At 35.3% G+C, this 26,003-nt stretch overlaps 1 protein-coding gene across 9 annotated transcripts in view; it reads right to left on the bottom strand.

The window, feature by feature from the left end:
• The window catches only part of CFAP69 (cilia and flagella associated protein 69), a 56,962-nt gene that overhangs the window by 6,614 nt on the left and 24,345 nt on the right, over positions 1 to 26,003 (bottom strand). For 8 of the 9 annotated variants that reach the window (XM_005667581.3, XM_013979667.2, XM_013979668.2 and 5 more), the window contains 12 exons: positions 25,719 to 25,868; positions 25,439 to 25,616; positions 23,375 to 23,498; positions 20,441 to 20,489; positions 20,224 to 20,345; positions 17,152 to 17,368; positions 14,896 to 15,060; positions 11,604 to 11,722; positions 9,835 to 9,953; positions 4,844 to 4,925; positions 1,691 to 1,883; positions 428 to 565 (listed from right to left, as the gene is read on the bottom strand). In XM_005667581.3, the coding sequence (XP_005667638.2) occupies positions 428 to 565; positions 1,691 to 1,883; positions 4,844 to 4,925; positions 9,835 to 9,953; positions 11,604 to 11,722; positions 14,896 to 15,060; positions 17,152 to 17,368; positions 20,224 to 20,345; positions 20,441 to 20,489; positions 23,375 to 23,498; positions 25,439 to 25,616; positions 25,719 to 25,868 (1,656 nt within the window). The remainder of the gene's footprint in view (positions 1 to 427; positions 566 to 1,690; positions 1,884 to 4,843; positions 4,926 to 9,834; positions 9,954 to 11,603; positions 11,723 to 14,895; positions 15,061 to 17,151; positions 17,369 to 20,223; positions 20,346 to 20,440; positions 20,490 to 23,374; positions 23,499 to 25,438; positions 25,617 to 25,718; positions 25,869 to 26,003) is intronic. The other variant, XM_013979666.2, reaches the window with a different exon arrangement.

Below are 26,003 nucleotides of genomic sequence, written 5' to 3'. Positions count from 1 at the left end.
GGCTTCCTTCTATAATAAACTTCTGCCAAGTCATCCTTATCTAGTCATTAGAAGAGGAATACTTTCTGTGCTATGGTCAGACCATGATAGTGTACTTTCAGAATCTGAAGAATGAGGTCTTTTTCCCTAACAAGAAGCAAGGACCTAAAAAATAAACCTCAAGTAGTTCAGAATTCTAGTGTCTCAAAGTACTGCCTTTATTCCTGGCTGTACTCTGGAATTGCCAGGGGAGCTTAAAAAATACTGATGCCTGGGCCCTATACCCAGAGATCAAGGCAGTAGTCTGGGCCTAACAACAGAATACGCATTTATCTGTATAAAAGGACCTCTGTTCATCATGTTTGAAAAATGCACTCCCAAGCAAAATAAACTCCCAACACTCAGCAAAAAAGAGATGCCTTTGAAAATTTGACGAGTAGCTTCTTACCTAGTTTGCCCAACACTGCGTAAATTTTTGCTCTGATATTCTCAGCAACATCCATAACTGCAATAGTTGGACAGTTAGCAGGCAATGGCACAATTTTTTGCTCTTCTTGAAAACTGGTAAATAGAGGTTTCTTTGTATCTAATCATGGATATCATGAAAATATAGATGGGATAAATAAAAATTGTAATAATACTTCATTTAAAGATTTTAGTGTAGGCATCATAAAGTACATGAAAATATTGTAGCACAGGGGTTCCTGTCATGGCTCAGAGGAAATGAATCTGACTAGTATCCATGAGGACGTAGGTTCGATCCCTGGCCTTGCTCAGTGGGTTAAGGATCCGGCAGTGCCATGAGCTGTGGTGTAGGTCACAGACGCAGCTTGGATCTTGCCTTGCTGTGGCTGTGGTATAAGCCAGTGACTACAGCTCTGATTCGACCCCTAGCCTGGGAATCTCCATGTGCCACAGGTGTGGCCCTAAAAAGACCCCCCCCCCCAAAAAAAAAAAGAAAGAAAAAGAAAATATTGTAACACAGTAAAATAGCGCCCGGTACATGATTACTGTTTTAAAAGCATAATTAATCAGTAATTGTTCCCCATTCTGTTACAAAAATTAAAACTTTCATTTTTATTATTTATGTAAAATATTGAAATCTCACAAAATTACCTTTTTTAAAAATGAAACTTTCTTTGGCCAAACTTGCGACCCAGGCTGCTGCAATAACAATGCTAGATCCTTAACCCACTGAGCCATGAGGGAACTCCAAAAGTGAAACTTTCATGTAAAAATTTTTCTAATTTTGAGATCCAGGAATTGAACAATGTCAGTTTAACACTGATGTACTCACTTTTGCTTTTAGTTTCTATATATTATGCTATAAATATAAAGCTATTTTATGATGTTATAAATCAAGAGTTAGAAATAATAAAAATATACTAAAGATAGAAATCATCAGAAGTTAAAAGGGAAATATTTATATCCCAGATTTTATTGGTAAATGAAATATTACTGAATATACTTGCAAAAACCCAAAGAAAGTGCTTTAGGAAGTACTGTTAAGTTTTTTTCAAGTTAAAGCATATAATAAAAACACTGTTTCCTGAAAATATTCTATAACCAATTCAGTTTTCTTCTGGTCACTCAGAATTTATGATGGCAACTTCTGCAAACCCCCATGAAAAAAACTTTAAACAAAGAGGTGAAAGTCCTCATACTTTCTTAAGATATAATTGGCTCTATGAACAAGTATTAATACACTTACCAATAATTCTCCCATGTTTATCACGTTTTACTCCTAGTTCTTTTTCTTCCTTTCTCCACAATTTAATTAAAAGACAAGCAGCTGTCTGGTCCTTCTTCCCTCGCCAGGCATTGACATGAGCCGCAGTTTTGGGATTATCACAAAATTCAACCATTATTCCAAGTATTAGATTACAGAATTTTTTTTGATTTAACTTTTGCAATAAAATAGAAGAAAAATGTTGCAATAAATATTAAGAATTACTGTCTTAAAAAAGGAGAAACATTTGTTTAATCAGTAGGTTTTTTCTAAATGATTGCCTTATAAAATTCAGACTCTTAAGTATGTTTGTGACAGTCTCCTACTAAAACAGATACTATTGTAGTGAGTCCATTTTTAAACATTAGGAAATTTTTTTTACAAATAAAAGAAAGATACAATATAATTCTGATGTGGTCATAAACTATATCATGAACAAAAATATAATTGATTTTATTGAGTAGGAAAATCAGTTTACTATGTGCCTGTCACATAGTAAATTCTCAATAATATTTAACCTTTATTAGCAATTATCATTGCACACTGAATAAATATTTTAGCAGGCTGTATTAAGCAGAACCTCAATCAAGTGAGTTTTTATTGTTGTGATTTCGGCCATATTCCCAGCATGTACAAGTTCCTGGCCAGGGATCAAACCTGTGCTGCAGTTGTGGCCTGCACCACAGCTGCGGCACTGCAGGATCCTTACCCAATTGGAAATTTCCTCAAGTGAGTTTTTTATTCCTATACTTCAATTTCAGGAGAAAGAGTCAAGTGTCAAGGACTGAAACTTATATAGAAACTTCATTAAAAAATATTTGTAATTTGTAGGAGTTCCCGTCATGGCGCAGTGGTTAACAAATCTGACTAGGAACCATGAAGTTGCGGGTTCGGTCCCTGCCCTTGCTCAGTGGGTTAACGATCCAGCGTTGCCGTGAGCTGTGGTGTAGGTTGCAGATGTGGCTCGGATCCCGCGTTGCTGTGGCTCTGGCATAGGCCGGTGGCTACAGCTCCGATTCAACCCCTAGCCTGGGAACCTCCATATGCCGCGGGAGCAGCCCAAGAAATGGCAAAAAGACAAAAAAAAAAAAAAATTGTAATTTGTAGTTATGATTGGTATAATCCATGTTAAGTGAAATCTAATAATTACATTCTTAACAATAGAAGACACATAGGAAAAATATATGTCAGGAACTATTTTAACTAATGCATGTCTGTATACACACACATACATAATCACTCATATAATCCTCCTGACAGTGCATGAGGTAGATAATGCTGTTATCTCTGGGTTTTTTTCTTCTTGTCTTTTTGCCATTTCTAGGGCTGCTTCCGTGGCATATGGAGGTTCCCAGGCTAGGGGTCTAATCGAAGCTGTAGCTGCCAGCCTACACCAGAGCCACGGCAATTCGGGATCCAAGCGGCATCTGTGACCTACACCACAGCTCACAGCAACGCCAGATTTTTAACCCACTGAGCAAGGCCAGGAATCGAACCTGCAACCTCATGGTTCCTAGTCGGATTCGTTAACCACTGAGCCACGACAGGAACTCCTGGGTTTTGTTCTTAATGTGTTTTACTTTGTAGCCAACTCTTCTGGACTAGAACTACTTTTATTTTTTTTATTTATTAATTTTTATAGTTATACCCAGAGTATTTGGAAGTTCTCCGCTGGGATTGAACCCATGCCACCACAGAGACAACACTGGATCCTTAACCCACTGCACCACAGCGGGAATTCCTATTATCTCTGTTGTACAGATGCCTAAATTGGCAACAAAATGTTAATTTGTCAAAGTTACAGAGCTAACAACTTTTGCAGGCCTCAGTCAGACCTATTCCAGCCTATGCTCACACCTACTGTGCTATATGGCTTTTCCTACCAGTCTTCATGCTTTTCCTTCCAAGAAACCCTAATGGTGAAGAAGTGAGAAGTATCTTTGAAGTCTTCTATATAATATTAAGATAAAATTTAATTAATATATCATGCATAGTATCATTCCTCACTTCCTAAGTAAGAGCTAGATTCTGGGAAGACATGCCAAGTTAATTTTGAAGCTTTGAGAATACCCTGACATCACTATGTGCCTCTGCATGCTTGTACTCTCATCAGAGAAATGTGCTAATATTTAATTTATTAATTTATTTACTTATCTTTTAGGGCCGCACCCGAGGCACATGGTGGTTCCCAGGCTAGGGGTTGAATCAGTTGCCGGTCTATGCCAGATCCTGAGCGAGGCCCAGGATCAAACCCACACCTTCATGGATACTAGTCAGGTTCATTACCGCTGCACCACAGGGTAATGGGAACTCCCCTTGTGTTTTATATCTAATGAGTTCTCTCTCATTTCTAGTGTCAACTAATTTTCTTTCAGGGGAATGAAAGGACACAAATAACTTTACTATCTTTGCTAAGCCAAAGTGGTTATTCCGTTAATAAAATCAAGAATGGTGGCGATCATAGGCAGTGACACAGCTATAACTCTGCATAAGAATATCCCTCAAAGTTTTACTGACCCCAAAATATACTTTTTCTCTCACATCATCTTAGCTGTGTACCCAGTTAGAATTGAGGCTAGTTGAGGGTTACTGTAGGGATAAATGAGGGTCTTTGCCATTCTTCTCAGCTGCCTTTCTGGAAGGCTTAGTATGCTCACTTCTGCTCTTTCTGTAAAACAGTGTATAACACACTAGATTCTTCACATTATCTACAAACTACACAGTTTTTTTTACTGCCAATCTTTTCTCCTTTGTCTTAGGTGAACTTTTTAATACAAAAAGAAGCTAAAGGTATTAATAAACGGTTGTTGATTTTGAAATAATCTAGCTATTTCTTTGAAGTTTCATGGGGAGAAAAAAACTAAAACAAATTCTCTGCTATCATTTTTTTTGGGAACATTGACTTAAGTAAACCAGTTTCTTCACTGGGGGAATTTTTAAATTCTTACTATGCTAATGCATATTATGAATCTCCAGGAGAGATTTTTGTTTAAAACAAACATTTGAATGCTGTTTGGGGGCAGTTTTAATCACAGAGTACTGTTCTGTGATACTCAGTTTGGAAAGAATTAATAAAGACTTTTTTTTGTTTGTTTTATAATTGTTGTAATCATACTTATTGCCAATCATACTTACTGCCAATAAATCCAAAAGGAGAAAAATGCCTTCCTTTTCAAGAAAGTAATCCTCCGAGGGGTAACATCCTAAAATGCAGCACCTTAAATAAAAAGGAAATTATTCATTTAACAAAGATAAATTCAATTTTGAGTTTATTTCTGTCAAAAAATCTATTCAAAGAATGTTTTTTCTTCCTTCCCTTAAATCAAGTAGTTAATTTCTTTGCTTAAAAAACTGAACTTTGGGAATTCCTATCATGGCTCAATGGAAATGAATCTGACTAGTATCCATGAGGAAGGAGGTACTATCCCTGGCCTCTCTCATTGGGTAAAGGATCTGGCGTTGCCATGAGCTGTGCATAGGTCACAAACGCAGCTCAGATCTGGTGGTGTTGTGGCTGTGGTGTAGGCTAGTGCCTACAGTTCTGATTTGACCCCTAGCCTGGGAACCTCCATGTGCAGAGGGTGTGGCCCTAAAAAGACAAAAACAAAACACAACAAAACTGAACTTTGAAGAGACTTTGCCAATGTAGTTTAATTTCAACTATTTAAAAACTAATATTATTTATTACTTATTTTACTTGGCGTGATGTCTTCTAGGTCCATCCATATTGTTGCAAGTGGTAGGATTTTCTTCTTTTTTAAAGCTGAGTAGTATTCCATTATAAGTATATACCATATTTTCTTTATTAATTCATCTATTGATGGACATTCGGGTTGTTTCCTTATCTTTGCTATTGTGAGTAGTGCTGCAGTGTACATAGAAGTGCAGCTATCTCTTCAAGATCCTAGTTTCAGTTCTTTTGGATATATATCCAGAAGTGAGATTACTAGATCATATACTAGTTCTATTTTTAATCTTTTTTTTTTTTTTTTGTCTTTTCAGGGCCACATCTGTGGCATATGGAAGTTCCAAGGCTAGGGGTCAAATCAGCGCTACAGCTGCTGGCCTACACCACAACTCTCAGCAGTGCTGGATCCTTAGCCCACTGACTGAGGCCAGGGATCAAATCACATCCTCATGGATACAGGTTGGGTTCATTACCACTGAGCCATGATGGAAAGTCCATATTTTTAATTTTTTGAGGAAACTCCAAAATGTTTTCCATAGTGGCTGTACCACTATGTCTTTCATCTCTTGGTTACGATTATCTTTAAGTATTTTATTCTTTTATTTTGTTTCAGGATTTTTTTTTTCTTTTTTTCTTTTTGGCTGCACCTGCGGCATATAGAAGTTCCCAGGCTAAGGGTTGAATCGGAGCTGCTGCTGCTGCTGCTGGCCTATGGCACAGCCACAGCAATGTGGGATCTAAGCCACATCTGAGACCTACACCATAGCACATGGCAACACTGGATTCCCGACCCACTAAGTAAGGCCAGGGGTTGAACCCGCATTCTCCTGGTTACTAGTCAGATTCATTTCTGCTGTGCCACAATGGGAACTCCAAGAATTTTATTCTTTTTTGTGCTGTTGTAAATATGATTGTTTTCCTAATTTCCCTCTTTTTTTGGATAATTCTTTATTGATGTGTAGAAAAACCAATTTGTACATTAATTTTGCATCCTGCAACCTTACTGAACTCATTTATTAGTTCTAAAAGTCTTTTGGTGGAGTCTTTAGTGTTTTCTACATATAAAATCATGTCATCTGCAGAGATAACTTTATCTCTTCCTTTCTGATTTGGATGCCTTTTATATGTTTTTCTTGCCTAACTGTTCTAGGTAGGACTTATGGTACTATTTTGAGTAGAAGTGAGAGTGGGCATCCTTGACTGGTATAGATCTTAGATAAAAAGCTTTCAGCTTTTCACCATTCAGTGTGATATCAGCTGTGGACTTTTCACATATAGCCTTTATTTTGTTGAGGTAAGCTCCTTTTCTACCTAATTTATTAAGAGTTTTTATCATAAAAGTGTGTTGAATTTTGTCAAATGTTTTTCCGCATATATTGAGATATTTATGTAATTTTTGCCCTTTATTCAAGTGGTATATCACATAGATTTTCATATATTGAACTATCTTTTCATTCTAGGGTAAGTCCCACTTGGTTGTGGTGAATAATCCTTTTAATGTGCTGTTGAATTCAGTTTGCTAATTTTTTCTAGAGACTTTTTGCTTCATGTTCATCAGGGATTTGGTCCCTTAATGGCATCTTTGTATGGTTTTGGTATTATGGTGATGCTGGCCCCATAAAATGAGTTTGGAAGTGTTCCCTATTCTCTAATTTTTCACAAGAGATTGGTATTGGTAGGATTGGTATTCACAGTTCTTTAAATTTTTGGTAAAAAATCACAGGTGAAGCTCTCCAAACCTGGGCTTTTTTGGTTGGGAAGGTTTTGATTACTGATTCAATCTCTTTATTGTTACTGGTCTCTTCAAGCTTTCTATTTTCTCTTGATTCAGTCTTGGTAGCTTGTATGTTTCTAGGAATTTATCTATTTCTTCCATGTTGTCCAATTTGTTAGCATATAGTTGTTTATAATAGCCCCTTATGATCTTTTTTTTCCTATGGTATTTGTTATGATATCTTTCTCTTTCATTTATGATTTTGTTTTTTCTTTCAGTCTAGCTAAAGGTTTGTCAATTTTCAAAAAATTTTTGTTATCTTTTCAGAAAAACAACTCTTAGTTTTTGTCAGTTTTTTCTTATGCTCTATATCATTTATTTCTGCTACAATCATTACCATTTACTTTCTTCTGATAACTTTGGGCTTAGTTTGTTTTTTGTTTTATAGTTCCTTGAGGTGTAAAGTTAGGTTGTTTGACTGTTTCTTCTTTTTTAACATAGAGATTTTTCACTGTAAACTTCCCCATTACTGCTGCTTTTGCTGTATCACAGGAGTTTAGATATATGGTTTCATTTTAATTTGTCTTGAGAAATTTCCTAATTTCCCTTTTGTTTTTGTCTTTGACCCAATGGTTGTTCAAGACTATGCTGTTTGATTTCCATACATTTTTGAGTGTCCTTGTTTATTTTTGTTATTGATTTATAGTTGTAGTCCATTATGGTCAGAAAGGAATGATTTCAGTCTTAGACTTGTCAAGACTATTTTGTGACCTTGCATGTGGTCTGTCCTAGAGAATGCTCCATGTGTGCCTGTGGGGAAAAAAACAAAAAGCCAACAACCTCTGTGTCTCCTCTTGGAACTATATATTTCATTTCTGTCCACCAAATATGTGGGGTTTTTCCTATACAAACCAATTCTTCTATCCTCTGTGGACATCAACCAAGTGTCCTACGATTCAATTGTGAAACTATCCACCTGGAGTTAGCATCAGATCTCACAAGTTAAGGCTCAGTCCCGCAAGATTGTACTACTTTTCTCCCCCACTTTAGATTCCAGTCCAGGTTGTCACCTGTGCTTCTGACCAATCAGCTATAGAGTAGATCAGAGCACTCAGGAAAACAGTTTGCTTACTAGACTACCAATTTATTATAAAATGATACAACTTGGGAACAGCCTGACGGAAGAGATGCATAGGTATATGGGGAAGGGGCATGGAGCTTCCATGTCCTCTCTTAGCACCTCCATGTGTTCACCAGCCTGGAGACTCTCTTAATCTCATAGTTTAGGGTTTTTCATTATGTAGGCATAATTGATGAGATCATTAGCCATTGGTGGTTAAACTCAATTTTCAGCCTCTCCCCCCTCCCTGGAGGTTGAAGGTGGAGCTGAAATGACAGCCCTTTAAGTAAACATATAGTTAGCTCCCCTAGCAACCTGGCTCCCATACTGTGCGGCTTTCCAAAAATCACCTCAGAACATAAACTCAGATGTGGTTGAAAGAGGCTTGCTATGAATAACAAAAGATACTACTCTCATTGTTGTTACTCTGAAGCTATTATAGGAACTGAGAATAAAAGACCAACTATGGTAACAAAAGATGTTCCCATTGCTCTTACTGACTGAGAATTGTAAGAGTTTTAGGGTATCTATACAAGAATGGACCAAATATATATCATATAGTAAGTTACAATATCACAATGCTTGAAAAAATGTGTATTCTGCTATTATTGGGTAGAATGTTCTACATAGATCTGTTAGGTCCATTTGGTCTATAGTCATGAGTTTTGTGTTGTTTTGTTTTTTTACAAATATGTTGTGTTATGGCTCTCCTGAGTCCCACCCAAAGAGAACAAAAGGAATGTGTTAAGTGTGTTATATTAAAATGATATATGAAACAAATAATTTTCTTCAAAATAAAATTTCATAAATTAGTGTTAAGAAAAGCATTATTTCTTTTTTCCTGTAGGAATGCTAGAATGTTTGGGAAATAATATTGATTAGGAAATAGCTAATCGGGTTTTCAACTCCTCAAAGATAAGGTGAATGAGAAATTCAACAGTCTTCAAGCATAAAAATACTGTATAAGTAATAGTACATGTTTGGAGTTCCTGTCATGGCTCAGTGGTTAATGAATTATAAGTAATAGTACATGTTTGGAGTTCCTGTCATGGCTCAGTGGTTAATGAATCCGACTAGGAACCATGAGGTTGCAGGTTCGATCCCTGGCCTTGCTCAGTGGGTTAAGGATCCAGCGTTGCCGTGAGCTGTGGTGTAGGTTGCAGACATGGCTCAGATCCCATGTTGCTGTGGCTCTGGTGTAGGCTGGCAGCCTCAGCTCCAATTAGGCCCCTAGCCTGGGAACCTCCATATACCGCAGGTGCAGCCCTAGAAAAGGCAAAAAAAGACAAAAAAAAAAAAAAAAGTAATAGTGCATGTTTGTGTTTTCCCACACCAGGCTAAAATGGAAGGAGTTCATCACAAAAACAAGAATTTAAGTTGAGATATAAGAATGGTTTTATGTCTGAGTGATGGACACAACTATTTTCCAAAAGATATTGGTAAGTGTCACTTCAGGACTATTGAAAAGAAAAAGGCTTATCCTTATAATGTAGTTTTGAAAGAAAAAAAATGTAGTTTTGAAGGAAGAAAAATGATATACATAGCTAATAGAGATAATTTTCTTTTACTCTGATTCTATTTAATTTGGGCACAGTAATACTCACCAAATGCTGTCCAGTGTACTAAAAAGAAGTACATTATAGCCCAATCCACTCTGTAACTTCTTGGGATCTGTTTTCATTACATGAAGAATTATATCCACTCCTTCAGTTCCAAAAATTTCCTAAGAGATTTATTTAAAATTATTTCTTTAAATAAATGAATAATCCTTTCCTTTGCTATTTCATCCTGTCCCATAAAGCTTTAACTACTAGAAAAATATAACAACATTGTTAGGAAAATGGTGCTGTACGAAAATTTTTTTTTTAAATTTGTACTTGTTCTCGAGAACTTAAGACAAATTATTATAAAGCTAGTCAATTTAAGACAGGATATCAGTCAATATGCCAGCTTAATGCTCTTTTATATTTTTCCCTTTCTCCTTCTTTAAAAAAAATAAGCCATAGGACTTGTCACATAGTTTTCTTCCACATTATAATGAATGCAGTCTAACATCATGTCAAATGAGTACTAAATAGCAACAACTAATTTAAGGGATTAAAATTCTATCATGGAAGATTTTCAGATGTTTCCAAGAGAGAAGTAAATATATAAATAGTAGTTAAAATTTTAATAATTTATATAAAGTTATCAGTTAATATTTGTCCCTTATTGATTAGCTTTCTTATTGTCTTACTGTTCAGTTCTGGTTCCCAGTAAGCAAGACTATGAGTATTTTCCAGAAGAACACAGGCAGATTATAAAGTTGCACCAGGGGGCACAGTCTTTAGGGCATTAGCGTGCTGTGACCCTCCTTTGCCTGGCAAGCAATAAAGCTATTTTTTCTTTTTCAACAATAAATAAATAAATAAATAAATAAGTGGCACCAAAGCTTGGAGCTAAGTATGTATTTATTGTTCTTTTTCCTCTCCCTAAAATCACTCTATTGAGATCTTCATAATCTTTAATTTTTATCTTTCCAAATCCATGTCTTGCTACTTAAGTTATCAATAACTGAGATTCAGAGTTTGCTATGACCTTAAAAAGATCAAAGGGAATTAAGCTCTTAGTTTAACTTTTAGTTTTAGGTATGAATCCAGTTCAAACCCCAAACAGCATTTATAATGGTACAGCAACTTTGGAAAACTTTGCGGTTTCTTCAAAACATAACACCTACCTTATGATCCACCAGGTATACTCCTAGGTATTTATCCAAGAGAAATGAAAGCATTATGTCCAAAAAAAGACCAGTAAAAGAATATATATTAAAGCTTAAAACATAATAGGCCCAACCTAAGTATTTATCAGTAAGGGAATAGAGAACCAAATTTTGGTATATCCATATAATGTAATACTATTCAGCAATAAAAAGGAATGAATTATTGATACATGCAACAACATGGATATATTTCAGAAATATGGTGCTGGATTACAGACACCAAAACTAAGTAAGTAAATAATTATGTGATTCCATTAATATAAAGTTAAAGAATAGGCAAAACTAATTTATGATGATAGAAATCAGAATACTGTTTGCCTGTAGGCAAGTGGAGACATGGTTGCTAAGGGACATAAAAGAATTTTATAGGAAGATTAAAATAGTCTATTTCAATTGGGATGTTGGTTAAATGGGTGCATACTTTTGTCAAAACCTATGGAACTATATACTTAAGATCTATATACTTTACTGTATATAATTATACCCTATATAAAAGAATATTAAGTATTAATAAGATTAAAAAACACCAACATTTATGGACATTTACTAAGGAAAGGTTCATAGTGTTATATGATTGAGAGATCTGGACAAAATTTTGATTACAGGCATACATACCTTCCTAGGAATATGATGTTCACAAAGACCAGATAAGATGAGTAACATATCAGATTGAATTTCCAAAAGAATGGCCTCTTCCTTATCATTATACTTGCTTGTTACATTTTTAAAGATTCCTTATTTGAAAAAAATTTGAAGAATGTAATGTTATTGGACATTGTATTTTTATTTTGACCAATTATTGTTCTGAAATTCCTTCTTACAAAATTTTGACTAGAAAACTACTTTAAAAGGGGCTATTTGTTTATTTTTGAAACATTGTTTTTTTATTTTTATTTTATAGCAATTTTTATTTTTTCCATTATAAAAGGGGCTGTTTTCATTGCATGGTTTCCTAGAAGCTATGGGTAGAAGATTATAAATAGATTCTCTGAGCTCTCAATAGCCCACATATAGAAAATTTCTAGTACAGAGTTAATGGAGTGTCATTAAAAGAAGCCCTAACAACCTGACACTTTACCCAGCAAATAAAACTGTTTATAAAAACATGCATTTTCATGAAGCATGATTAGTGCCTTTGTAAACACATGACCAAAATGCCTGACCATGCTTGTGTCATCTCTTCTTGTGCTCATGGTTAATATGGTCAGGTTTTTTTTTGTTTTTTTAATGGCAGAACCTGCAGCATATGGAAGTTCCCAGGCCAGGGATTGAATCCAAGATGCAGCTGTGACTTGGCTGCAATTGCAGCAATACCAGTTCCTTTAATCCACTGTGCCTGTGCCCAGCCAGGGATGGAAACCACATCTCCACAGCAATATGAGTGCTGCAGTAGGATACTTAACCCACTGTGCCACAGCAGGAACTCCAACAGGGTCAATTTTAAGTAAAGATGGAAGATATCCCTAAATATGTTTTCTATTCCTGTTACTTCTTTCTGCATCATCTCCTTATTTCTATCTGAAGCCAACTTCAGCAACTTAGGTAACAATATTCCTGTGTCCTTTAAAAGCTCTCCCTTGCTTCTCATCAGAATTTTAAAGGCCTTGTAAATAGCCACTTACACTGATGGAGTGACATTTACAGTAAAATTTTGCCTCAAAAAAGGACTTTTCCTTAAGTCATTGGCACCAGCATGGAGGTGTAGAGCTATGTCTCAAAGTAAAAGGGTCATGGATATCAGCCTATCCCATAGTTGGCCCTGAAGGAAAAAATCTTGGTCCTCTTAGGATGAATTACAGATTAAGGATCAGAGTCTAAGAAGGCTAGCTGGGCATGCTGGAGGCCAAGGCAGAGGCATACCATGGACAGAGGGCCTATGTTCCCTTTTTAGGAGCAACTTCTAGGAATCCAACCTGGCTGGCCTCAGATCAGCTTCTTTCTCGATTATCTTATTCTCCTTCCTATCAGTGTAGAGGCGTGTCACTTTCCCTATTGTCTACAACACATGTTACGTATGTACTGAATTGTTTTCTTCATATTTTGGTATCCTTTAATTCCCTACCTTTACCCTCTCCTTGTTTTACTCTAAATCATCCTATAGGAAGCTCATGTGGCAGTGTTAAGGATCCAGCATCACTGCAACTATGGCACAGGTCACAATTGCAGTACAGGCGATTCCTGGCTGGGGAACTTCCACATGCTGCAGGTGCAGCCAAAATCAACCAATCATCCTATATATTTCTTTCAGACTTCCTTTTCTAAAATAGCAGTGTGCATATAACTTTCCTGATCTAAACCACTAATATCTCCCCATGCTTAAGGAAGATGAAGTTCAAACTCTGTTGTTTGCCATCCAAAATTCTTTCTAGCTTGGCCTTTGACTAGACAACTAACCTTATCTCATATTGTTTTCAAAAAACTCTGGCTGCACTTAAGGTAGCTGTGAACAGATCATCATGAATATTTTGGCTTCAAGTCTCTATTCATGCTGTCCTCTTGCTTGAAGACCATCTATTTTTTTTCCCTCCTGAAACGCCTTATCCTCACACCCTAATTCATTTAGAATGCCCAGCCTTGAAATGTACTCAAACTTCTTAGTTTCTATGGTATTTACTCTCTGTATTACTCATTAGGTGCCTTACCTAATGCAGGGTAATGCATCCTGTCTTTCTATGACATACATCTTTCCTTTAATTCTCATTAAGGCAAAGTCCCAAGAGCCCTGCTCTGTACATGTTTATGATACCAGTGCATACACAAAAGGTGTATAAACATTTACATTTATAATGCAGTTACTATTTGTTAAGCTCATTACTACTAGAGAGCCCTCTTTTAGATTCAGTAAGAGAAGGTCTCTGCCTCTAGGACATCACATGATAAAGATTAGCTTCTTTCAGGTTAAAGGGAAAAGGTCCTAAGAGGAATGGAACGTTTGTGATTTGCTTTCCCTTCCCCACTTACCACCCAGGTAAGATTAAGACTTCCTCCTGGATATATGGAAAATTTGTATTCATCAGTTAGACTGGGGCCTTAACACTGAATTCTGTGCAATGAAATGTACATAGATGTGATGAAATCTACTTTCAGGTTTGGTCATCATAAGTAAACTCATCGAGAAAGTGAATGTGTTTCCCTAGCCCCCTTTTCAATAGTCTCATTTTGTTTACTAGTATTATTATTAGAGGACACCACTCCAATCCACTAATTCTGGAAGAGCAGGCACTTATATTAACAGAAGAGTTCTTGAGTAAGCATCTGTAATTAATTGACATCCAGCAAATTATATCACTTACTTAAGAGGCAGTCACTGAATATGAATATGACTAACATAGCTCTTACTTCTCAAAGTCAGGAAAAATAAGGATAAAGAACTATTTATTTTTTAATTAATAAAAGGTATAAGGCTTTTCTTTAGGGGTTCTGAAATTTACACTGAGTTCAAATGTATGTATTTCAGGGATAAGGTGACTTGCATAGTTGCCTTAGCATAGTCAACTCTAAGTTGAAACTCAAGGATATCCTGACATTTCACATCAGAAAAGACTCTCCTGTGTACTTGTCTGTAAACACTAGTGTACCAGTGTTCTGGTATGTCAGATACACTGGAAGATGTAATGTTATCCTCTTTTAAAATGACTCCAAAGGCCTGGCCAAAAAGTGGTGATCTTATTACTAGAAGAATGAAACATAACAATAGCCCATTAAAAAAAAAGATAATCCTAAATGAAATGGTATTTCAGGTAAACAAATATTTAAAGGATAAGGGACCATAATGTTTCAGTAAAGACAAATGAAAATATTCAGGAGTTTGTTAGCTTATAGGACAAAAGTATAAAAAAATTTCCAACAAAGTTTCTAATTTATAAACATTCTGATTTCATCAGGACACAAACATATTATGTTTTACCTATCAGTTGCTGAATTGTTCCCCTTTCACAAAGATCCTTGTTTACAGTCTCATTCTCAAGGTAGACCATGGCTCTCAAGAGTCTTAAACTGTAACGCATCTGAGCAAACTTGTTGCCACGGCCACCTGTACCATGAAAACTGTTACCATGACTAAAGAAGGAATCTGTAGAGAAATATTAATAGTTTACATTGAGAAATTTATGTTAGACATCTTTTATATCTATCTGTAAGTTTAAAGAGATGTTAAAATTTTGTCATGCCTTAGGGTTTTTTTTTTTTTTTAAGAGAAATAAATAGTCAATCTCCCTCCTCTTTTCTATTCCCAGCATAGAAGCATATGTTTTGAAATTTTACTCTAATGTATCATTATTGTATGTATCTTTTATAACTTGCTTCTTTTTTTTAAATTATTGACATTGTTACAAGTAGATCTAGGTTATTGTTTTAACTGCTTTCAGCACCCATTTTATAAATAAGTTTATCCATTCACTGGTACAAACTGCTACAATGAACATTCTAGTTCATGTCCTCTTATTCCCACTAAGAAGAGTTTCACCTATGACACCAGAATCAAATAGGATATACCCACATTGAATTTTACTCAAGTTGCCAAATTGTTTCCTAAAGTGGTTATATGGGTAAAATGTATAAGAGACTTTCCCCCAAACTATTAAATGTGAAATGGTAGCTCACTGTTACCTTAATTTGTAGATTATTATTTTATTCAGATTTTGTCATACATGTGTTTCTGTTTTCCAGTAATTAATACATTTAATAATCTTTAATAATCTTCTGTATAGCTTAAGCCTTCTGGTTTTCAAAAATCTGTTTCTACTCTATTATCATAAAGATAATTTCCCATGTTCTAAGATTTTTGCAGTTTTAACTTTTCATATTTAGGGCTTTAATTCATTTTGCAGTTGATTTTTTAACAAGTTGAAAAGATCTAACTTAATTTTTTCTTCACATGGAGGGCTAACTGCCCCAGAACATTCTTCTCTCATTAATTGGCAGTATTAACTACAATCACACCAACTTCCCATATGTATTCCTGGTCTAGTACCATACAGTTTTAATGACTATAGCTTTATGATAGGTTTTCCTTTCTTCTTTATAATATGCATTCTTTGAAAGGATCTTTTAGAAGTAGCTCTGTGTTTAATGCTAGAAAAAGTTTTCAAAATACTGTTCTGAGTTGTGTCTATAGGTTAGAAAATGAGGGTTGTAGGGCTAGACTGCCTGCATTAAATCCTGGCTCTGCCACTTACAGTGTGACAAGGAACAAGTTATTTAACATCTCTGGGTTCTACCCACTGACCAACAGGGATAATAAAAGTGTACCTGTAACTCCTAGATTTGTTGGGAGGCCTAAATGGTTTAATATTGGTGAGGGGTTAAGGCCTACAACATAGTAGGTACTCAGTTACTGCTAGCTACCAGACTTCCTCTTATTAGGCAGCATTTCCTTTTTGGGGGGGGGGGTTTATAGACTTCTATAAACATAAATGAGATAAAGGTAAACAGGAAAATTATTTTATTTAACACACAGTGATTTAACAAGACTAAATTTAGTAACTCAGCATGTTAAAAACTAGAGAATAAAAATAAGCTGTAATTGTTTTCTCCCTCATGGATAAATGAATGCAATTCTTGATCTAATGAAAATGTACCATACAAAATTATTTCCAGATCAAAGTTACTAGCAGAAAAGAATGCAGTATCTTCTTTATAATAAAAAAAAAAACAAAACTGTTTCTTATTTCCCTAAGAATTATGACAATGAAACGAAATATTTGTTCAAATGGGGCTCTGCTAATTTGGCAGACTACATGTGAAGTCAGTACTTCTGGCTAGCGATCTAGATTTGAATCTCCATAAAGGTATGAATTTTATTTATTTTGAACATAAATATATCTTTAGCAGCTAAAATAATATATGGTGTGTAGTAGGCATTCAATAAATGACTAATAGTAATTAAAATAATTATAATTATTGGGTAGGCCTTTTAATATAAAGGTTTAAATCCATCTATAAAAATGATTTATTGAGAGGTATGCATCAACTGTAGCTAACATTTACTAATGTCTGACTCTAACTGAAATCTCAGGCTTTTTTTCTTAAAACAGCATTTAAATACATTAAAATCACAGAAGGTCAAATCTATATTTTTATTTCTTTTAAATTTTATTTATTTTTCTAACCATTCAGTTGAAATATGATTAGAATTCTGACAGGATTCTGAAAGTTCACTTACCTTCATTCGTACACCATTCTAGAAATTCAAGGATGCGAGCATTTCCCTGACACAACATATACTCTTCTATTAAAAAAGGAGCCACTGATGACAAAGTGGCAATTGCATGCAGTTGTAATTCTTCATACTGTGCTACAGACCATTCAATTATTTTGTGTTTCTCGGGCTTTTTAACATAAGTAAACAAAGCCAAAATAACTTTACCATCAATTAATAGCTATGAGAAAGGGCAAAAAGTACTATGTTAGAAACACAGTTAAAATAATTTTATTTAATCCAAGAAAAATCTTAAGAAAATCTAAGATTTCAATTTGATGTGTTACTGGTGATCTTTTCAAAATATTTCCTTCCTAGAGATTCCAAGATTAAAATTAAAAAATTAAAAAACCAAACTCAATAATAACAACAGTTGACTATGATCCTCTTTTCTGGGATATGTACTCTATGGCTGACAATAATATAAGTATTAATTTTTGTCTATGCAGCTTATATATAAATGCAATTTAGCTTCTGCTATAAGACCACAAAAGTAGAACATTTGGGGTTAATAAACTGGCAGTTATTTCTTGCTTCTCTCTTTAAAAAAGAAAGGAAACATTTCAGAGCCTGAATTGTATATATACTTTAAGAAATCAATTTTGTTTTAAGTTATAATAATGACTATGGCTAATTTTTAAGCACAGGCAACAGAATTTATACAAATATTCTATAAGTGAATGCCAGTCAGGTCACAAGCCATATTTAATTATATACCTAGAATTTTAAAATTGTTTTGAATTCATGATTTCAATTTAAAAAGCAAACTGTTATAATATGGCAATCAAGTTCATATTATAGCTGATTTTGATTCATTTTTCTTTTCATCTGGCAATATTCTACAAAGACTTTTGTACAATAATATCTATGAATTTTCTAAATTTTCTACTATTCCACATGGGAAGAACAAAGATTTAGAATTGAGAAAAACAGGAATAAGAATTAGTTCCTGTATTGCTATAAGTATTAAGTGGATAATTTTTGAGGAAATACTCTGTGAACTACAAATAACAGTAGAGATATTTATCATCACTGCTGTTGTTACTGGGCCACAAACATATGACATAAAAAATTAGTTGATTCCATTGCTCACACCATCATTTAAGAAGCTTACCTTAGTCTTTGTACCATTTGACTCTGTCGTCCACTAAAAGTGATTTATAAAATGTACTGTAAATTTTATTTATTATCTTTGTATCTATCATTTTAATAGTTATATAATACTCCATTGTAATAATAAACCATATTTTATTCAATATTTTCTATATGATATTTCAGAAAATACACTTAGGTTCTATGGAGTATATATTTTTGACATGAATAAAAAAGTTGTAACTTAAAGATGTTTTTTTTTTTCTGAGTGTTTTTTTAATATACTCCTTAAAGTGGCAGTAACAAAAAAATTTTACCTCTTTTAATCCTCATTATAATTCTATAACGTTGGTGTTTTCCCCATTTTGAACTTGAGATAACTGAGATTTAGAGAAACTAAACAAATTATTCGAGATCACATTGCTAGAAAGCAGCAGTGCTAGATTCCTCGACCAAAGCCTTAAGTACTATACACTTTTACATTATCATTAATGATATTGATAGAATGAATCCCCCCCCTAGAACTTGAAGGAGTTTTAAGACTAAAATGAAATTCCAGGAGTTCCCATTGTGGCTCAGCAGTAACCAACCCGACCAGTGTCCCATGAGGACACAAGTTTGATCCCTGGACTCATTCAGTGGGTTAAGGATCCAGCGTTGCTGTGAGCTGTGGTATAGCTCACCTCTATTTTAAATACACAAAATACACAGAAGGATGAATTAGTTACATGGAAATTAGGCTTAGATCCCATGTTGCTCTGACTGGCAGCTATAGCTCAGATTCAACCCCTAGCCTGGGAACTTCCATATGCCATAGGAGTGGCCTAAAAAAAAAAGAATAAATAAATAAATAAATAGATTAAATAAATACATAATAAACAATATGTTAATATATTTATATATAAAGTAATAAATATTAAATAATAAATAAAATGAAATTCTAATTAATACAGTAAATAACTAAATTAATGGGAATTGTTAAGTGGTATAATTTTTCTATTGTTTTATAGTTTAGAAAGCCTCCATCTCAATCTCACAATAGGAGAAGGAACTGAGCCTCCGAACGTTTAGGTGATTTTGCCAAGGCCACTCAGGTAGTAGGTGATAAGACAGAAGTGAATTTCATTTCCATTGTTCTTCAAATTATATCATGCTGCTATGTAGGCTAAAAGTATTAAGGTAATTCATGGGTAATAAAAAATATATAAAGAGGTTCGATCTGTGTGGAGAGAAAACAGGTTCAGAGGGTTTGAGATTGGCCGCACAGAGGTTAGCAATTTCCTCCAGCATTAAATCATCCGTTGTTACTGGGGTCAGATATAGACTAGTAGGCTAGATGGGCCTGTATGGATTTTCTCTCATTTTTTGATCTCTTATTCACAAGATCTAAATATATAAATAAATCTCCAAGGTTCTCCTGCCTTCCTTTGGTTTATGTGGTTTAAATTCATTGTTCAGGAGTTCCCATCGTGGCGCAGTGGTTAACGAATCCGACTAGGAACCATGAAGTTGCGGGTTCGGTCCCTGCCCTTGCTCAGTGGGTTAACGATCCGGCGTTGCCGTGAGCTGTGGTGTAGGTTGCAGACACAGCTCGGATCCTGCGTTGCTGTGGCTCTGGCGTAGTCCGGTGGCTACAGCTCCGATTCAACCCCTAGCCTGGGAACCTCCATATGCCGCAGGAACGGCCCAAGAAATAGCAACAACAACAACAACAACAAAAGACAAAAAGACAAAAGACAAAAAAAAAAAAAAAAAGAAACCATAAATTCATTGTTCGTTAATAGATGAACTAAAGAAATTTTGAAAAGGTGAACTTCCAGTGAATAAGAGTCTGTTACTTTCTATGGTAAACATAGCAGGTGATGAAAGATTTGCAGCCATGACTTTTAAAAAGGTATACTACAAAGTGAGACAACTTTAATTTTTGTTTTGATTACTTATTACCTGTATAGTAGATAAATCTTTACATAAAATCACAATTATATTGAATAGCAATTTCTTCAACTCAAAATCTTCATAGGAATTAGAAAGCTTAAGACCTTTTACCAAAGGATTTTGACTCTTAACTGTGAGGGGGAAAAAAAAGAAAGTAAAATAAAAGCTGAAATGATGTATAAGATTCATTAAGATAATTATAAGTTGAAAGTTTTATGGTTTTTACCTTCATTAAAGGTTGCAAATAATATCAAATCCCCAGTAAAGCCACACTCCTAATATAAATACACAAAATACACAAAAGGATGAATTAATTATATGGAAATTAGGTTATAGATGCACATATTTACTTAATATTTAAGTGTCTTTATCAGATTCTCCTTATCATTCATTTGAATTCATAAAGCACTAATAATAGGAAGGGATGAAAGCAAGAAAGTAAAATCACATGGGCAGATAAACTTGTAATTTGATATCAAACTTACTTCTGTAGGATCTAAGAAATAATTTAAATTATCCCCTGAAATATTTTACAAGATGCTATTTAAAATTTGGTAAGAGCCCAAAATATATTGCTACAAGTTATTTATGTAACTCATTATCTATACCCTCAAGTGACAAAATAAGAGAAGATGATATATTTATTTTCAATGAATTTTCTTCTTAAATCCCCTTGGCTCTCTACCCTGACCTTAATCACTTTCAAATACGTCAAAAATTTGGTCAAAAGATAATAAAACAATTCCTATTTAACACGAAAAGCCCTGAAGAATGACCAGAATTGCAAACCTTTCAGCATGAGGAAACTAATTCGTGACAGATTTCCTAGACGGACTTTGCATATTAGGGAGAATTTATAGGAGCAAACCTTGGGCTTTTGAGCCTGCAACTTTATATTCCTGCTACTTTTAAGATCCATATGTTTTCCATAAAAATGTCAAGATGCTATTCCTATTCACTTCATTCATGAATTCACCTTAGCAAGGATGCTAAAGACAATGTAGTGACTGACCAGGGACCTCACCCCTCATTGCAGCCTTGTCTGGGAAGCTATGTAGGATTGTTTCCACATGTGCACCATATAAATTCCATGACTGTTCTCTCTCCCTCTCTCTCTTTGTCTTTTTTAGGGCCACAACCACAGCATATGGACGTTCCCAGGCTAGGGGTCGAATTGGAGCTGTAGCCGCTGGCTTATGCCACAGCCACAGCAATGCCAGATCCAAGCTGCATCTTCGACCTACACCACAGCTCAAGACAATGCCAGATCTTTAACCGAGCAAGGCCAGAGATCAAACCTGTGTCCTTATGGATGCTAGTCAGGTTCGTTTCCATTGGGCCACAAACAGGAGCTCCCATCACTGTTCTCTTATGTTGAGATCACTTGATATCCACTCATATGGGGTTGAGGCCTTCATTGCCAAATTTCCTTTAAGTACAATGTGGAAAGTACGAGGCTAATATGTGAATGTTATTGCCAAAGATCTCTGCTCTAGGATGTCAATCATTCAATGATTTTTAAGTTATAAAATATGAGGAGGCTTAGTTTCTGGTATGGCTGAGTAGCTCCTACATAAGAAACCTTTCCAGGAGTTCCCATTATGGCGCAGTGGAAATGAATCTGACTAGGAACCATGAGGTTTCAGGTTTGATCCCTGGCCTCGCTCAGTGGGTTAAGGATCTGGTGTTGCTGTGAGATGTGGTGTAGTTCACAGATGCTGCTCGGATCTGGCATTGCAGTGGCTGTGGTGTAGGCTGGTGGCTATGGCTCCGATTAGACCCCTAGCCTAGGAACCTCCATATGCCACAGGTGCGGCTCTAAAAAAAAAAAAAAGAAAAGAAAAATACCAAAAAACCCACAGAAACCCTCCTATAGATAACAATTATAAACTCTGAACAAAATGTAAAAATAATCTCATGATCAAAACCAAGCAGATAAGCAGATAATGGAGGGGGGGTCAGGACTTTGAAGAAGGAAATAAAACTGTATGAATTTCCCCCTTTTTTTTTAAAAAAAAGTGGCTTTTAGGGATGCTAAAACTCAGTGGTTTGAAGAATCTTAGTAGTTTGAAGAAACAGAGGACAGAAGCAATCACAGGGCAATTGTCTGATAATATTAAACATACACACACACTTAAATGTAATCAGAGTTTCAGAAGAAGAGGAGAGAGAATGAGGCTGAAAAATACTTAAAGAGTAATAGCCTCAAAATCTTCAAATTTTTCTTCAATTTACACGTTCGAGAAGTTCTTTGAACTTCAAGCAGGATAAATAGAAAATCACATCTTGACACATCATAGTAAAACTGCTGAAAGCCAAAAATAGAGTGAAAATCTTGAAAACAGCCAGAGAACAAAATTTTATATAGGGGAATAATAATTTGAAATAATGACTACTTCTTATTAAAAACAATGGAGGCCAGGAGACAGTGGAATAACATCTTTAAAGTGCTAAAAAGAAAAAAAAAAATTGCAACCTAGAATTCCATATTCTGTGAACACAGATTTCAAGAATTAAAGTGAATTAAAGATATTCTCAGATAAAAGAAACTAAGAGAGGAGTTCCCATCGTGGCTCAGTGATAACAAGCCTGACTAGTATCCATGAGGATGCAGGTTCAATCCCTGACCCTGCTCAGTGGGTTAAGGATCCAGTGTTGCCATGAACTGTGTGGTGTAGGTTGCAGATATGGCTCAGATCCAACATTGCTGTGGCTGTGGTGTAGGCCAGCAGCTATAGCTCCCATTCAACCCCTAGCCTGGCAAATTCCATATGTCATGGATGTGGCCCTAAAAAGATAAAACAAACAAACAAAAAAGAAACTAAGAGAATTTTGCTGCCAGCAGCCAGAAGATCTGCATCACCAAAAATGGTAAAGAAAGTTCTTCAGATAGAAGACAAATGATGCCACACAGAAAGTCATATCATCAGGAAGGAAAGGAACACATCACAAATAGTAAATGTGTAAATTAGAACATATAAGCAGGATCTCAACCTTCCAAAGAGATGCAAAGAATTGGTAGACGGCAAGCACACTGGTGACCATTGTGACATTACAATATAATTTGTACAGAAATGTTACAGCACAGCTTAGGACTCTCTTCCACCTCCACCCACCACTTCCACAATTAAAATTAAGATGCAATTTGATTCATACTTACAATCATTGGGGCCCCAGGATTTTGAGCTATAAATGTAGTGATCACTAATATATCATTTCTAAGCTGACGATTATAATGACTAAATCCTCTTGTAAACAGGTTTTTAAATACTTCCTTCAAAGCCCTAGAAAGTAAAATTATATCTTTAAGTCATATTTCTATGGAAATAGTACTTATGTGTCTGCCAACAAAATCTCCTTTTTCATAGTATTTCTAATCTTTTCTATCTCTCCAAATCTGTCTCTAATTCACTATGTACCAGGTAAGAATCCCTCAATCCAATCTATACATGGTGGTCAGAGTGACTACTCTAAAATAAAAATTCAATCATGCCATTTTCCTTTTTAAAAACCACTTAAAGTCTTTTCTTTGTTCTTAGGATAAAGTTTATCTCCTTACCAACACTTATTAGGCCTTACATGTTATGATCCCCGCTAACATTGTTAGCTTCATCTCTCACTATTTCACCTTGTACTTTCTGCTCTCTCCATATTGAATTTCTTTTAATTTTTTGATTTTGCTAAATTTTGCATTCACTTCTGTTCCCCTGTCTAGGATTCTTTCTGCATGCAAAACTCTTTTGTTGATAATTCATATTTATCTTTCAGATACCGGACCAGGGTTTATTAGGAAGTATTGATTAACTCTGTCTGGGTTCAGGTTTCCTGTAAAAATGGACATTAGTTGCTTTGCCTTCTAGAACCCACTTGCTCTTATTATAATGGTACCCTTATTTTTACTTAGGCATTCACCTTCCCCCCACTTTTGGTCTTGTGAAGCTGTCATCAGCTAAAAGGAAGCTAGTTAGAGCATTCCTTTCTTTCATGAGTAATTCACTCTGGAATGGGCATTTGACCAATACCAGACGACTCAGAGTCAGCAGGCACTCAGTTCAAAGAATCTTCTTTGAGGAGTTCCCATCGTGGCTCAGTGGTTAATGATTCTGACTAGCATCCATAAGGATGCAGGTTCGATACCTGGCCTCGATCAGTGGGTTAAGGATCTGGCATTGCCATGAGCTGTGGTGTAGGTCGCAGATGTGGTTCAGATCCTGTGTTGCTGGCTGTGGCATAGGCCAGCAGCTGCTACCCCAATTGGACCCCTAGCCTGGGAACCACCATATCCTGTGAGTGCGGCCCTAAAAAGCAAAAAAAAAAAAAAAAAAAAAAAAAAAGAATCTTTTTTGAGTTTTCAGAATAGCAAGTCTTTGCTTCTGGTTGGTCTGGGGTTGTGATGATGAGAACCTATACTTCTTAAGTCTTGCCATGTGGAACTTGAGACTAAAGCCAATAGAGGGAAATAATGCAGAAAGATGAAGAGGGCTAAGTACTGATATTTGCTGAGCCTTAAACACAGCTGCACAGGAAACCAGTTTTATCCCTGACTTTGTAGTTACATGAGCCTATAAATTTTCTACATGGTTGAAACCAACCAAGTTGGAGGCTCAGTCCCTTGCAAACAAAAACATGCTGATTCAACCTCTTCTGGAGAACACGTAGGGCCTTGCAGTAATCTCTTTCATAACATTTAGCACACTCTCTGTTAGTTGCTTATTTACTTGTTCATCTCTCCTAACAATGCAAGTGCCATGAAAGCGGAGCCCATTTCTGTATTGTTTTCAATTGTATTTCCACAGCCTAGTGCTATACTTGGCACAGAGCAGATAATAATTATTTGATGAATAAATGAATAAGTAACTTAAAGGCTCATTCATGTTTTATTGCTAATGCTTGCTGTAGTATCTGGAAGACAGTAAGTGCTCAAAAATAGGTTTATTGAATGTACAAATGAAATAGTTCTTCTCAATGTCTAATTTTACTTTATACATACTTAAGGACATAATGTAGTTTTGTGAACAAATTTAAAAGCCTTATACATAGAAAAAAATATATGACTTGTTATTGTGCAAATGCATTTAAACCATGGTAAAAGAAAATGTCCTGAAGCATAGCCAGTACATGAATCAAAAGCCTAATTGAACACAAATGCAAACAAAGATTTAGTTATGTCACTGGCTGTCATTTCAAGGTTAAAAAATATTCCTATTTAACCACAGATACTTACAGCAAACATTCCAAGTTACTAAGCTGTTGTATGATTTCTTCTCTTGAAGATTTTTCCAATAAGTTCCATAGTATTTCAGATGAACGAAACAGAAGCTGTCCAGAGGGATCTGGGTCATTGAGGTGAGCACAGATGCCACTGGCTGCCTGTGCTTTCACCATTAAAGCACAATTAACTTCTGAAAATAAATCTTAACATTATTTGTTTTACAGTCTAGACATTGTTAAATAGAAACAAACATAGTTGAGAGTGATGTGTTCAAATTTAATAATATACAGACCAGAAGTTGAGAGATGTTGCAGAGCTTTAAGTACCCAAAGTTTCTCAACAAGTTCATTTTCAAGTAGGGCCAATGACTGGGCCATTGCTTTTGCCAATCCTCCAACTTCAGCCATTTTTATCTTATATGATGCGCTAGCCTGCTGATAACCTAACAACAATTCATGAAAAAATATGTACAATTATTTCACATAGTAATCATCTACATTAAACAAAGGAATGAGTAATTTATCATTAAACAATAGCAACAATGATAAAAATTTTTTAAGTGTATGGTACTTTAAAA

This window comes from Sus scrofa, chromosome 9 (assembly GCF_000003025.6).
Source record: "Sus scrofa isolate TJ Tabasco breed Duroc chromosome 9, Sscrofa11.1, whole genome shotgun sequence".
NCBI lineage: Eukaryota > Metazoa > Chordata > Mammalia > Artiodactyla > Suidae > Sus > Sus scrofa.
Note: the sequence above shows the minus strand (reverse complement) of the source record. Positions and strands in the feature narration are given on the sequence as shown.